The sequence below is a fragment of the Jaculus jaculus genome, chromosome 9 (genome assembly GCF_020740685.1).
Source record: "Jaculus jaculus isolate mJacJac1 chromosome 9, mJacJac1.mat.Y.cur, whole genome shotgun sequence".
Taxonomy (NCBI): domain Eukaryota; kingdom Metazoa; phylum Chordata; class Mammalia; order Rodentia; family Dipodidae; genus Jaculus; species Jaculus jaculus.
Window position 1 is genome coordinate 88,498,155 of NC_059110.1, and position 15,304 is coordinate 88,513,458.

The 15,304-nt window shown below is 39.3% G+C and overlaps 2 protein-coding genes across 7 annotated transcripts in view; one reads left to right on the forward strand and one right to left on the reverse strand.

Annotated features, from left to right (window-relative positions):
- Nf1 (neurofibromin 1) overlaps nucleotides 1–15,304 on the forward strand; it is a 281,308-nt gene that overhangs the window by 195,758 nt on the left and 70,246 nt on the right. The gene's annotated exons all lie outside the window — the stretch shown is intronic.
- Nucleotides 8,960–10,464, reverse strand: Evi2b (ecotropic viral integration site 2B). Its single transcript, XM_004664587.2, has one exon. It carries the CDS (start codon nucleotides 10,462–10,464, stop codon nucleotides 9,151–9,153), a length of 1,314 nt encoding a protein of 437 aa, XP_004664644.2. The 3' UTR covers nucleotides 8,960–9,150.

The following is a 15,304-nucleotide window of genomic DNA, read 5'->3' on the forward strand; positions in this document are numbered from 1 at the left end:
GGGGCCCTGAATAACAGTATATATTTCAAATTATTTCTTCAGTGTTTTATGTTTTATCTTTTTTAGAAAGCTAGTAATTTTAAAAATGCAAGGCAGCAATGTAGGCCATGAATTTTATAAATCAGTATACTCTTATATAGAATGTGAAAATAATCTATTAAAACTTAAATGTGGGGCTGGAGAGATGGCTTAGCGGTTAAGCGCTTGCCTGTGAAGCCTAAGGACCCCGGTTCGAGGCTCGGTTCCCCAGGTCCCATGTTAGCCAGATGCACAAGGGGGCGCACGCGTCTGGAGTTCGTTTGCAGTGGCTGGTAGCCCTGGCGTGCCCATTGTCTGTCTGTCTGTCTCTCTCTCTCTCCGGCTGTGTCTCTCTCTCTCTTTGTCTCTTTTTCTCTCTCTCTCTCTCTCTGCCTGTTGCTCTCAAATAAATAAATAAAAAAATAAACCAAAAAAAAATTAAAAAAAAAAAAACTTAAATGTGGGCTGGAGAGATGGCTTCACGGTTTGCTTGCAAAGCCAAAGGATCCTGGTTCAATTCTCCAGGACCCGTGTAAGCCAGATGCGCAAGGGGACACTTGCATATGGAGTTCGTTTGCAGTGGCTGGAGGCCTTGGCATGCCCATTCTCTCTCTCTCCCTCTCTCTTCCTCTTTCTCTCCTTCAAATAAACAAATAAATAAAAATAGACATTACAAAAACTTAAATACATTTTCCAAAATGGCCAACTTATCTTAGAAAAGAAAGTAAGTAAAGTTATGTTGTATTTGTCAAAATGTTATCATTTGAAAACCAGCAATTTTACATTGCTTGTAAAGACAATCCCTTCATGCCTAGTTGCTTTTTGTTTTTACTTCATTTACTTTTATTTGAATTGTAGAAATGTATTAAAATTTATAATTTATCCTTTTTTATATTCTCTTTGTTTATTTATGAGAGAGGTAGGTAAAGAGAGAGAATGAGCATGCCAGGGCTTCTAGCCATTGCAAATGAGCTCCAAATGCATACTCTACCTTGTGCTTACAGGTTTTTGTGGGTACTAGGGAATCGAACGTGGGTCCTTTGGCTTTGCTGATAAGCATTTTAACCACTAAGCCATCTTTCCAGTCTTTTTAGAGAAACCTTATTGTAGGAGTTATGTTTTATATGAAATTAATATTCCTTGAAAAGCACCTACATTAAAGTTTGCAGCATTAGAAATTTATTATTGATTCGTTGCTTTATTGCCACTTTACTTAGAGGGTTCATTTATAGATTCCTCCTATAAATTTCAGAAACTAGTCACCAATGATAGTGCTTACAAACAAAGTACTAAAAAATAATACATTCAGGGGCTGGAGAAATGACTTAGTGGTTAAGATGTTTGCCTGCAAATGATTACAGTTTGATTCTCCAGGACCACGTAAGCCAGATGCACAAGGTGGTACATGTATCTGGAGTTCATTTGCAGTGGCTGAAGGCCCTGGCATGCCCATTCTCTTTTCTCTCTGTCTCTCTCTCTCTTTCCCTCCCTCTCTCTTTCTCTCAAATAAATAAGTAAATAAAATATATTTTAAAATATATTACATTCAGCAGTATTATTATGGAAATAGAGAATGGGGTGGTTTTGCATTTTGTTGTCTCATATCATCACTATTATACTTAAAAGGATGAGACTAAGGGAGAATTTACTTAATTCTAGGAAGCTTTGTTATACAAGTGTGGACTTAGAGTTATCCATTCCCATTATGTTTACAAGACTTCCATTTGCAAGATTCAAACGGAATTTGGGTTTTTGTGTGCTGTTATCATCACTGTGACAAAATACTGACAAAAGCAACTTAAGGGAGGAGGAATTTATTCTGGCTCATTGTGAGGTCCATCATGGTAGAGAAATAAGTCAGTTACTGTCACCGGGTCTTGCTCCTGGTCAAATCAAGGGCAAACAGGAAGCAGAAGCTGACTCAGAAGCAGGGCTGGCTGTGGCCCTTTAGGCCTGTGCTAGTGGCTTAGGACTGCTAACTGGATTCCATGTCCCAAAGTTTTTACAACTTCCAACACAGCACCAGCAGCAGAGGACCAAGTATTCAAGCACGTGAGCCCTTTGGCGACATTGCAGGTGCAAACCGTACCAGTCTGTACTACTACTTTTACAAAGTCACAATGCATAATAGTAAAAGTGCTTATCATTTCACATTTGCTTCATATGATTCAAAAATAACAAACTCTCAAAAGGAAAAAAGGGGAGTGTTTCAATATATTTGAATTATAACAATCTTTCCTTTTGTTTTTAGGAATGCTCTGGAAATTAAGTAATAGTATAATACTATTTCAAAAAAGAATGTTTTTAGAAGCTTAAATGTTTGTTATAACTTACCTTATGTACTACTCATACCTACTAATTACACTTTAGGTAAATCTGCCAAGGTCAAGAATTACATCAGTTTGTGCCACTAGTCTGGATTAAGCATTAAATTATTTGCATATCTTCTGTATCCAAACACATACTACTTTAGCATTGTGAAACATATAATAAATTCTGCCATACCATAAATATTCTTTGTTTTTTTTTTGTTTTTTTTTTTTTTTGAGGTAGGATCTTACTCTAGTCTCGGCTGACCTGGAATTCACTATGTAATCACAGGGTGGCCTTGAACTCACAGTGATCCTCCTACCTCTGCCTCCCAAGTGTTGGAATTCAAGATGTGAGCCACCATGCCCAGCGAGTAACCCATTTTATCTTATTTTATATTTTTGCTGTTGTTTTTCAAGATAGGGTCTCACTATTAGTCCAGGTCGACCTGAAATTTACTGTGTATTCTCAGGATGGCCTCAAACTCACAACAATTCTCCTACCTCTGCCTCCCAAGTGCTGGGATTCAAGATGTGAGCCACCATGCCCAGCGAGTAACCCATTTTATCTTATTTTTTGGCGGGAGTGGGGGTTGAGATAGGGTCTTACTATAGCCCAGGTTGACCTGTAATTCACTATGTAGTCTCAGGGTAGCTTTGAACTCGTGGTGATCCTCCTACCTCTGCCTCCCGAGTGCTGAGATTAAAGGCATGTGCCATCACTCCGGGCCAAATAACTCATTTTAACCACTCGTCCCAATTTTCCTTTTTTCTTTAAATTGGTAACATTAATTATCTCAAATAAGTGCAAGTCAAAGAACTATTATTGATGCAGGTTGAATATACCTTATTCAGATAATACTTGGGGCCAGAAGTATTTTGGAGTTTGGAGTTCTTTGAAAACAAGCAAGAAGAATACTCAATAAAGTATTTTAAAACTATGAAAGATCTGACAAAATGGAAATTGTATCAGTCTGCTCACCATCTACCTCCTTACTTTGTTTTAAAAAAATATTCTACTCTCCTCTCAATCTCTGAAGTGTCTCTCATTCTGGATTTATCTGTTTGCTTTCTTGGAAAAATCTGATTTATTATTATGTCCCCCATATTTTCTTTAAAATTGTTCCTAACATGAACATACTGTACTTATTTGCATCATTCTTCAGTAGTTTCAAAATATTACTACTGCTGTAGTTATAGACTATAAAACAATGTTGGTTTCTTTGCAGCCCTGTTTTTAGAATAGAGTTCACTAAGGATTTATGGTCAATTCTATATTCTTTTCTTTTAAAAAAAATATTTTTATTTATTTGAGGGAGGGACAAAGAGAGATAGAGAAAGAATGAATATGAATGGGCACTCCAGGACCTCCAGCCACTGCAAACAAACTCTAGATGCATACCTCCTTGTGCATCTAGCTTATGTGGGTCCTGGGGAATCAAACCTGAGTTTTTGGGCTTTTCAGACAAGTGCCGTAACCACTAAGCTATCTCTCCAGCCTCATTTCTATATAAATATTTTTAAATATTTATTTATGTATTTATTTGATAACAACAGACAGAGAAATAGGCAGATAGATAGAGAATGGGTGCGCCAGGGCCTCCAGCCACTGCAAACGAAGTCCAGATGCATGCGCCCCCTTGTGCATCTGGCTAAAGTGGGTCCTGGGGAATTTGAACCTGGAACCCCTGGAACCAGGGTCCTTAGGCTTCACAGGCAAGTGTTTAACCGCTAAGCCATCTCGCCAGCCCTCATTTCTATATTCTAATGTAATTTAAGATAGTTCTTTATATTTGCATGTATCATTAACTTGACATAAAGTTTCATATTTTTCATTTAGTTTTCAGTCTTTAAGAATCAGTCAAGTCAGAATTATGTGATATGGTATGTTCAGAGAAATCCTGCTTCTCTGAACCCTCTCTTCTATTTTTTTTTTCTGTTGACTATGTTCAGTAACTATTTTTAAAATATTTTATTTTATTTATTTACGAGCAAGAGAGAGAGAATGGGCATGCCAAGGCCTCTATCTATCCTCTGCAAAGGAACTCCAGATGCATGCTCCACCTTGTGCATCTGGCTTTACGTGGGTACTGAGGAATCGAACCCAAGGTCCTTCTGCTTTGCAGGCAAGCACCTTAACCACTGAGTCATCTCTCCAGCCCCAGTAACTTTTCATTTATTGGTTAATTTTTAAATTTTTTTCAAGGCAGAGGCTGACTTGGAACTCACTCTATAGCTGTCTGCTGACCTTGAACTCATGGAAATCCTACATCACCCTCCTGATTGCTAAGATTAAAGGAGTGTGCCACTTTTCATTAACTTTTCTTTGTACCCTTATAATATTTCTTTTGATCAACATACAAAAAAATCTGTGTATGCATTTTATATTCTTATTCTTATTCCCTGTATGTAAATGATAGTATGTTATATATGTTTATATATATCTTGTTCATTTTATCCTTAATAATATATTTTGAATATTACTCATCTTAGGAGACATGGTATTTGCCTCATCATTTCATGATGCATAGCACTCCACTCAGGAAAGCACCATGGTTTATTTGCCCAGTCCTTTACTGGAAGGCATCTGAATTATTTCTATACTTTTGCCATTGCAAATGATGCTCAATGAATACCCCTGTGTCTGAATAAGTTATAGTTTTTTGCCAGGAAAGCTTTTGGTGTTTTGTTTTTTGCATGTGTGTGATGGGTGTTATATGTGTAGGTATGCTCATATATATATCTGTGGACACCTACGGGGGTGGTGCATGTATGTGTGCATGCATTTGGAAACCAGAGGTTGAAATCAGGTGTCCTTCTCAGTCACTTTCCACATTACTTTTTAAAATAGTTTTATTTGTTTACAAGCAGAGCAAGAGAAAAGAGAAAAAATGAGAATGGCCATACCTGGGCCTTCAGCCACTACAAATGAACTCCAGATGCATGAGCCACTGCATCTGGCTTTATACTGGAGAATTGAACCTGGGTCATTAGGCTTTGCAAGCAAGCGTCTTAACTGCTAAGCCTTCTCTGTAGCCCCACTCTCCACATTAGTTTTGGGGATAACGTCTATCACTAAACCTGGAGCTTATGGATTCATCTAGACTACATGGTCAACAAGCCCCAGGGATCCTCCTGTCTGTCTCTCCAGCAACGAGTTTACAGGTGTGAGCTGTGCTATGGCTTTTGCGTAGTTGTTGGGATCTGAACTGAGCTTCTCAGGCTAGCTGCAAGTACTTTACCAACTGAGCCATCTCCTCAGGTTCCAGTAATTTTTTTAAAAAAGATTATTAGAAATTTTATTGCTGAATGAAAAGGATCCCCTATTAATGAAAAGAATTTTAGATCAGGAGTCATGGAGCAGGCTCAGTTTCTGGTACTACTTCAAAGCAATCACTTGCTTTCTCTGGCTATGTGCTCAGCAGTTTTTAACTAGTAGTCTTCAGGGCCCTTAGTGAAAATCTGGTGAGAGCAGACTGGTTACTGTGTTAAGTTCAGTCTTTTCTTTCTAATACCTTGTCCTTCTATAGGGTCCTACCTCTCTTCTGGATCCTGATTCTTGCATCTTTTCTCTGGTGTTTCTTTTTTTTCCCCTCCCCTTCTTCAAGCATTTTCTTCTCTCCTGTATTATTATTTTTTTAAATTATTTATTTATTTATTTGAGAGCTACAGACACAGAGAGAAAGACAGAGGGAGAGAGAGAGAGAATGGGCGCGCCAGGGCTTCCAGCCTCTGCAAACGAACTCCAGACGTGTGCGCCCCCTTATGCATCTGGCTAACATGGGACCTGGGGAACCAAGCCTCGAACCAGGGTCCTTAGGCTTCACAGGCAAGCGCTTAACAGCTAAGCCATCTCTCCAGCCCTGTATTATTTTTTATTAGCTTTCATTTCTTCCTGAATATTAAGCCATTGTTGGGCTGTTTAGCTTCCACTGACCTCAGTAGGGAATTCCTTTACAAGGGGCGCATGCATCTGGAGTTCGTTTGCAGTGGCTGGCAGCCCTGGCGTGCCTATTCTCTCTCTCGCTCTCTATCTGCCTCTTTCTCTCTGTCACTCTCAAATAAATAAATAAAAAGTAAATTTTAAATTAAAAAAAAAATCCAGCTGCTTCCTGTATCTGTTGCACAAAGAATAGGAGAAAAGCTACCAGTAGGTTTTGAAAACACAGGCAAGACTATACCAGGACATTAGTTAGCTCCTTTGTTACCTAAAACATATTTCCCAGTCCCCATCCTTCAAAAGGTCAGGAAGGAACATTGTTTTTAAATTTTTTAAAATTTTTTTGTTCATTTTTATTTATCTGAGAGTGACAGAGAGAGAGAGAATGGGCGCGCCAGGGCTTCCAGCCACTGCAAACGAACTCCAGACGCGTGTGCCCCCTTGTGCATCTGGCTAATGTGGGTCCTGGGGAATCGAGCCTTGAATCAGGGTACTTAGGCTTCATAGGCAAGCGCTTAACTGCTAAGCCATCTCTCCAGCCCATAACATTGTTTTTTAAAAGAAAGACAGCTGGGCGTGGTGGCGCACATCTTTAATCCCAGCACTCAGGAGGCAGAGGTAGGAGGATTGCCATGAGTTCAAGGCCACCCTGAGAATACATAGTGAATTCCAGTGCTACAGTGAGAGCCTACCTCGAAAAACCATAAAAGGAAAAAAAAGGGGGGGGTCAAAGTTTTGGGAAAGGTCCTTTTGGTAACTCATATAAAATGAGAAGGGATTATGATGAGTCAAGACATGTCAAAGATTTGACCAAGTACAAAAACATTGTCTCATTACCCTAACTAAAATGCATAAAATTCAAAAGAATAATGAGAAATTCTCAAACTCTTGATTCTGTTAGATAAATTAACCTTAAAAGTGCTAAGTTGGAAAATGCATTAAAGAAGTTTTTCATGGAAGGCAAAAAAGAGCCTAGTACGTAGTACGATGGAAAATGTCATGCTCACTCAGGAGAAGCGAGTGGCCTAACAAAGTGCTTCAGCAGACAAAAGGCTTGACAGTAAGCGGTGGCTTCAGTGCATATAAGATTCAGAAGCTTGCTGATTTTTACTGCAGATGGAACTTCGGTAGTATCTTGGACACTAGTGCTGCTGAGCAGCCCAAACTCTGAGAGGCTGTCTGGCACTAAGCTGCTAGTAAGGCATCTAATTTTTCCCTGTCACCCTCCCCTGGAGTTCCAGTGAGGTTACAGAGAGGTCAAAAGAAGCACTTCTGCTAACAAGGGCTGGCACCTGCACAAGTGTAGTCCAGTAGCCACAGTTCATTCCACTTTAACAAAACAAAACTGGAGCTCACAGTTATCAGTTGTCAGGTAATAGTTTAAGGTGAAATTCTACATTTTAAGAAAGGTAGCTTTAAATTGGTTTAAATATATAATGACAGAAAATCCCTCCTGTCCTTCATCTCTTCTTTCCCTCTCTCCCTGCCTTCTTAACACTTCATTTTGCTTTGTAAATGCCTAAGGCATATAAACAGGGTACTTTTCAAATAAATTCATTTTGAAATTTGTGTTCCCTCAGTACACTAGAAAAATACCTATTATTTTATGGTAAACACTCATAATTTTTCAGTGTACATGTCTTCAACCAAACCTCCCTCCAGTTTGATGGTTTAGATTGTTTTGCTGTTTCCAGTGAGATCAAAAGGGAAGTTTTTCTATTCTCAAAAATACATTTTAGGAGGCCTGGATGTCCATGGCCTCACAGTGCCTGACACTACCTGCACAAGACCTTCATAAGAGGAGGAAAAGCTCATGACATCAAAAGAAAGAGAGACTGATGGAGATGGTGAAGGGGGTATAATAGAGAATGGAGTTTCAAAGGGGAAAGTGGGGGGGTTACCTTGGGGTATTTTTTTATAATCATGGAAGTTGTTAATAAAAATTTGGAAGAAAAAAATAAATAAAATTTAAAACAGTGTCTTGGGGAAAAAATACATTTTAGGGGCTGGAGAGATGGCTTAATGGTTAAGATGTTTGCCTGGAAAGCCAAAGGATCCAGGTTCAATTCCCCACGACCCACGTAAGCCAGATGCACAAGGTGGTGCATGTGTCTGGAGTTTGTTTGTAGCGGCTAGGGGCTCTGACATGCCCATATTTTCCCCCACCCCTTGTCTTTCTCCCTCCTAAATAAATAAATAATAAAATATTTAAAAATACATTTCAATCTATCACCATAAATTGGAATATTTATTTGACACTGGAGGTATTAATGTAAAACTTGCAATAGATATGTAATCTCATATTCTACCTTACCTTACACTTCTTTAAAGACTATTTATTTATTTGCAAGGAGAGAGAAAGAAGGAGCCATGGGCGTGCCAGAGCCTGTTGCTGCTGCCAACAAACTCCAGATGCTTGTACCACTGTTCATCTGGTTTTGTGTGGGTGCTAGGAAATTGAACCTGGACCGGCAAACATCTTTAACACCACTGAGCCATCCCTCCAGCCTTCTCATCTCTAACTTTAAGATATAAAAATAAAATTTTATTTATTTAAGATGTTTATATGCAGCATTTCAAGGGGAAAATTCCATTGGATGATAATAAGTATATACACATTTTTTCCAAATGGTTGCTGTTGACATGTTCACATATGTAAAAGATACTGTGCTTTGAATTAGGTACTGTCACTGGTAAACACATTGTTAGGCTATTTTTTAAAAATCCACCTGTACACATGGGCTTTGAACAAGTTGCAGATATTTTCTAAATACAAACCACATTGGCTGCCAGTTATCATTTTATGTATTTCATCCCACAAGCATAAAAGAATGGAGATGTTCAAGGATGGAAGACTGGCTAAAAAGCAAGGTGAAACTTTTGTTACAGGTCTGTCGGTGGTGGTGGCAGGGATTCAGTGAGATCCTGATCAGAGGCAGGAGGAATAGAGAATTCCTGACACTGAATCTCATGAGTGGAATCTTGGTTTTCTATAAAATCTGTTGGTGGCAGAGGCAAATTAAATGAGTCAGGTGGAAATTGCTGCTTTATCTCAGAATTGCTGTCTTCAAGAGTTTGGTTTAGACAGGCCAGAGATGGTTGGAGATGGGCAAAATCATTTGGAAGAGGAGTTACGGTTGTCATTGTGAGTTGGTCAGATTGATTCTTCGCCTGTCCTTCCAAATCAAGAAGGGGAGGTGGCAGAGGCAGATCTGCATCATCTGAAGAAGAAATGGCTGTACCGATTGTCGACCCATCAGCACTGTCCTCTGAGGTACCGTTGACTTCTTTACCTTTGCTATTCTCTGCTTTGAGGTTGCTGGCACCATCAATGTTTTCACTTGATTCAAACAACTTGACTTCTAAATCATCTGCTAAAAGTGTGCTTTTATTCGGTTTCCAAGTCATAAGTGAAACTACTGATGTATGTTTTGTGTGTGCTTCGTTTTCTCTAATGTTGTCCATGCATATGTCAGGGGTCTCTCCATCGGCAAATGGAGACCTGCCTGCCCAATTTTGATCATTTAAAGCTGGTTTTCTCAAGTGTTTCCACAATACCGTCATGATTATAGCTATCAACATACAAATCAGAATTACACCAATTAATGTGGCCGCTATTGCATTGTACTTGGCTTTATTTGGAGTTTCTTTCTTATTGGTAGGCTCTGGAATGAATGGAGGCGTGTTCATAGAAACACTGATAGTGCTGGGTAAATAGACGGGTGGTGTTGGCCGTGTGGATAAATTATGACCAGGCAGTAGTACTGGTTTTTCAGAAGAGCTATTAGCAAGTAATGGTGGCTGCTGGGTAGGAGTGTAGAAATGAGGTCTTGGCAGTCTGGTAGAGGGGAACACAGATGAAAACACTGCTTGTGGGAAGGAGTTACTGGTCGTGGGTATTGGTTGTCTGGTGGTGGTATAGGCATCAGAAGTGAGTACTGCTGGCTTTCCGGAAGAGTTATAAGCAACTGCTGTTGGTTGTCTATTAGTGATTTTGGCAGAAGAAATGTTGTTGAAATGTGTTGATTGACCTGAAGAGTTCCCATTTGTGTTTTGAGAATCAGTTGAGACAGGAGGAATAGATGTAAATAAAGTAGCCTGTGACTGCTTCTCTGTTGTAATTGCCTCTGTCTCTGAGAAAAATGGATTGTTGGGGAATTGAAAAGCCAAAATTAAGATGAAATATTTTGAATCCATTTCAGAATGTTTCCTCCTTACCAGTAGTTTCACTGTATGAGAGAGAGACAGAGAGAAAGAGAATGAACTAGGTCTCACATGGTATCTCATTACATTTAACTTTTCATTACAATATCTGGAATAAAATGAGTAGACAACTGATTAGTAATTATTGTAGTTTATACTTGTCACACTGTAAGCAACTCATGGATATACTCCAATTCATCATGTAACTTTTGAAGTTCCTGGAAAATAATCTTAATTCTCTTTAAAAATCTGCATTTGACCTCGAAACCCCTCTAGCTTCCTTACGTGTACCTACTTCCTTTATTATCCTGCTTGAATGCACAGACTTAATCTGTTGGGTCCATGTGCTCACTGCTCTTGTCATCCTCCATTCCTAGACATGGGTTGATTCTGTTCCCTCAAAGGACACCAGTGACTATGTTATCTTAACCTAGTATCTTTACTTTCTTCTCATTTTCTCTGGCCACCACATTTGACATTATTATTTCTTCACCAATACTTGAGAAACTTGTCATACAGTTTTCCTTTCATTTCACGTCCACTAACTCTTCTTCTCCTCCTGTCTCCTAAACATAGCAGTTGATAATCGGTCCTCATCTACTTTTCTTTGCTCCTGATTCTATAGGGTTTTTGTTTGTTTGTTTGTTTATATGTTTGTTTTGTCATTGTGTTTTGGTTTTTCAAGGTAGGGTCTCACTCTAGCCCAGACTGAACTGGAATTTACTATTTAGTCTCCAGATGGCTTCAAAATCAGGGTGATCCCCCTACCCCTTCCTCCTGAGTGTTGGAATTAAAGACATGCGCCACCATGCCTGGCTCTATAATTTTTTGAGGCAGGGTTTGACTGTAGCCCAGGCTGATCTAGAACTCACCCTTTAGCCCAGGCTGGCCTTCAATTCATGGAGAGCCTCCTACCTTAGCCTCCCTGTTGCTGGGATTAAAGGTGTGAGCCTACCATACCCAGATTCTGATTCTATAAAGTTGTAATTCTCGGGCTGGAGGGATGGCTTAGTAGTTAAGGCGTTTGCCTGCAAAGCCAAAGGACCCAGATTTAATTTCCCAGGACCCACGTTAGCCAGATGCACAAGGGGGTGAATGTGTCTGGAGTTCATTTGCAGTGGCTAGAGGCCCTGGGGTGCTCATTCATTCTCTCTCAGCCCCCCCCCCTTTCTCTGTCAAATAAATAAAAATAAATTGTAATTCTCATTTTTGTGCCATAACTTTCAAATCTGTGCATGCAAACTAAATTTCTTTTTCTTTCTTTCTTTTTTTCTTTTTCTTTTTTCAAGGTAGGGTCTCACTCTAGCCCAGGCTGACTTGAAATTCCCTATGGAGTCTTGGGGTGGCCTTGAACTCATGGTGACCCTCCTACCTCTGCCTCCTGAGTGCTGGAATTAAAGGTGTATGCCACCATGTCCAGCTTTTCAAACTAAATTTTCATAGAAACCCATTTATATGACTTCTTGGTGGACATTGCATGTGTATGTCCCATGATCAGCAAATTCAACATATTTAAAAGAGACTTCTCTTTTCATATTTTAATTGAATTAATCATTCTACCAAGATTCTGCTGCATAGAATTTGTTATGTTAGTAGTCTGTGCTTCATTCTCAGTGTCTAACACTGTAACCTTATGTTAAAGATCTCAGGGTATGCACTCGTGTGTATATAAAGTATATTTGTGTGTAGAGCATGTGTGGGGTGTGTGATTTGTGATATGTGCATGGGGGCTGTTCTGTGTATATGTGGGTGGAGACCTGAGGAGATCCTCAGGTACCCTTCTCTATTGCTCAAGCATGAACTTTTCTTGAGACGGGGTCTCTCCTCAGCCCAGAGCTGCCCTTGGTTAGCAAGCCCCAGCAAGTCTGTGGTCTCTGTCCCCCTTCTCGCTCTGCAGACTGGGATTCAGATGTGTGTGGCCATGCCCAGCGAATTTCATATTCTTTTTAAGGAATAAATTCACCTCAAAGTCATGGGCTTAAAATCCTAGCATAATCAGATTACTTGTCCAGCTGGTCAAGTAAGCCTGTTTCTGGTTCATGCGTTGGTGAGTACCATCCATCTTTTTGTCTTTTTGCCGTGTTTTAAATATAGAATTTTTTATTTTGTTTTGTTTTGAGGCAGGATCTCACTGTAGTCCAGGTTGACTTGGAACTCACTGTGTAGCCCCAGGCTGTCCTCGAACTGATGGCAATCCTCCTACTCAGTTTGGGACTAAAGGCACATGCTACCACATCTGGTTCTCGGATATATATAACTTTTTACACACACACACACACACACACACATACACACACACACACACACACACACTTTAGGTTATGCCATTTTTCCTCTTCTTCAAAGATGTTCTTTTATCCCCATTCTACTCTCTTTCCCATTGTGTGTGTCTGAACCTTTCTTCATCTGACCAACCTCAGTTTAAGTCCAAGTTCTCTACAACTGACACAACCCAAGAAATTAACCATTCACTTAACCTCCCTAGTTCTTATTATCTTGTTGGCTCTTTAGGTTATTCTTCATAGGTATGCCTCTATTTGCTGAGATGGTTATATTTTTATTACGTAACTCTTTACATTTTCAATTTATTATTCCCATCCCTCAAACAAGATTATAAAAACCTTTGAAGAAGAGTACTTAAATGGAACATACTGTGAGCTTACTAATCCTATGGATTTATTTATGTACTTTATATGATTTGACCTTCCATTGGTTTTCTGAATTTTTGAATGGCTACTTGATTTACAAATAGAGGCAAATTAAAATGAATTAAACAGTTTTCTCAGTGTGCTTCACTATTATTGATAGCCTGAGAATTTGTGCCCAGGACCATCTAAAGTCTGCATTCTTCCTTTTTCCCCACAGTTTTGGCTTTCGTATTTTAATTCCTTTGTACCTTCTGTATTAGAAGGTTAATAAACATTTTAACCTGTGTTGGGCTTCTTGGTTCCTTTCCATTTCTTTTGGTTTCTTTCCATTTCCATTTACTTCTTTTTTAAGACTTCTACTAAAATATAAGCAAAAAGGTAAGATCTAGGTCAATTCTGTTTTTGTCAATTTTTAAAATGCTTTAAAAGGGAAAAAAGTGGGACTGGAGAGATGGCTCAGCAATTAAGGCACTTGCCTGCAAAGCCTAATGACCTGGGTTTGGTTCCCCCGTACCCACATAAAGCCAAATGCACAAAATGGCTTGTGTCTAGAATTTGTTTGCAGAGGCTAGAGGTCCTGCACACCCATTCTCTCTCTCCCTTCTTACCTCACACTCTATCTCCCTTACACACTCTCCTTACAAATAAGTAAATAAATAAAATATTTTTTAAGAGGGAAAAGGGCTGGAGAGATGGCTTAGCTAGGTTAAGGCATTTGACTGCAAAGCCAAAGGACCCAGCTTCAACTTTCCAGGACCCATGTAAGGCAGATGCATAAGGTGGCACATGGCATCTGGAGTTCGTTCACAGTGACTGAAGGCCCTGGCGCACCCATTCTCTCTCTCTCTCTCTTCCTCTCTCTGTATCTCTCAAATAAATAAAATTTTTCTAAACATTAAATAAAGAGGGGAAAAATTAAAACTTTTGGCATAGATATGGGGATTTGCATCATCTCTAGATGATCATTATCCATCAGTTTCAACTCCTTATTTTTAGTAGATCACAAAAGTTGTTAGAAATGTTATTTCCAGAGTTTCCTTTTTAAATGTTTTCAGAAAATGTTTTCCAAAGCAACAGAAGATTTAAGCCATGAATTGTCTTCAGCCCAAAATGTTTCCTCCTTTGTGACTTTGCTTAAAATAAGGAACCTTATGGTTCCTCTTTTTAGTTAACTGAAAAGGGAAATAGAGGAGTGAACAGACCAAGCACAAACATCATTATAAAACCTGTTTCGCCGGGCGTGGTGGCACATGCCTTTAATCCCAGCACTCGGGAGGCAGAGGTGGGAGGATTGTGAGTTCGAGGCCACCCTGAGACTTCATAGTGAATTCCAGGTCAGCCTGGGCTACAGTGAGACCCTACCTCAAAAAACAAAAAACAAAAAAACAAACAAACAAAAAAAAAAAACCCTGTTTCATTTGCAAGATCAATTTTGATAGGTTCCAGGCCACTAATGTCCATAGGAAGTTAAAAAAAACTTCAGTGTGATATTTCCCCTTCTCAGCTGTTACAGCAATGTCTTAAGCCAAGTTCCATTTTTTTTTAAATAGCCTACACTTTCTCCCACTCTTCACTTAGCTGTTTATACTCCTAGAATTGGCTACTTCAGAATACTAGATTCTGAGAATCATATTATAGCAGTTCAGAAGAGTCTAGAAAAGAAGCATGAAACTTAAGAAGTAGAGGGCTGTGTGTGGAGGCACACACCTTTAATCCCAGCGCTCAGGGGGTAGAGGTAAGAGAATAGCTGTGAGTTCAAGGCTAACCTGGAAATCAAAGTGAGTTCTAGGTCATCCTGGGCTGGAGTTATACCCTACCTCAGGAAAACAAAACAACAACAACAAACAAAAAAAAAAAAAAACAACAATAGTTACTGAAGAAGATTGAATCTGGTAATGAAGTTAGAGAAGATTGAAGTCTGTAAAAGAAATGCACCTCCTTCTTGCTGCCCTGTGTTTTGGGTAGCAAAGAGAAGCTGTCTATCCAAGATGGAGGATTTGGGTGAACCATCCTCTCAAACATACTTGTCATTCATTTCAGGTTCTCCTTTCTGCTATAGAAGTCCTTAGGCCCCACCCCTTTTTACCTGATACCACCCAGAGGCATGTCTACTAATTATTCCAAAGAACTGATTTATGCATAGTCTATGCATAACTTTTGTAGAAAGTCTTTTAATCTCCTACTCA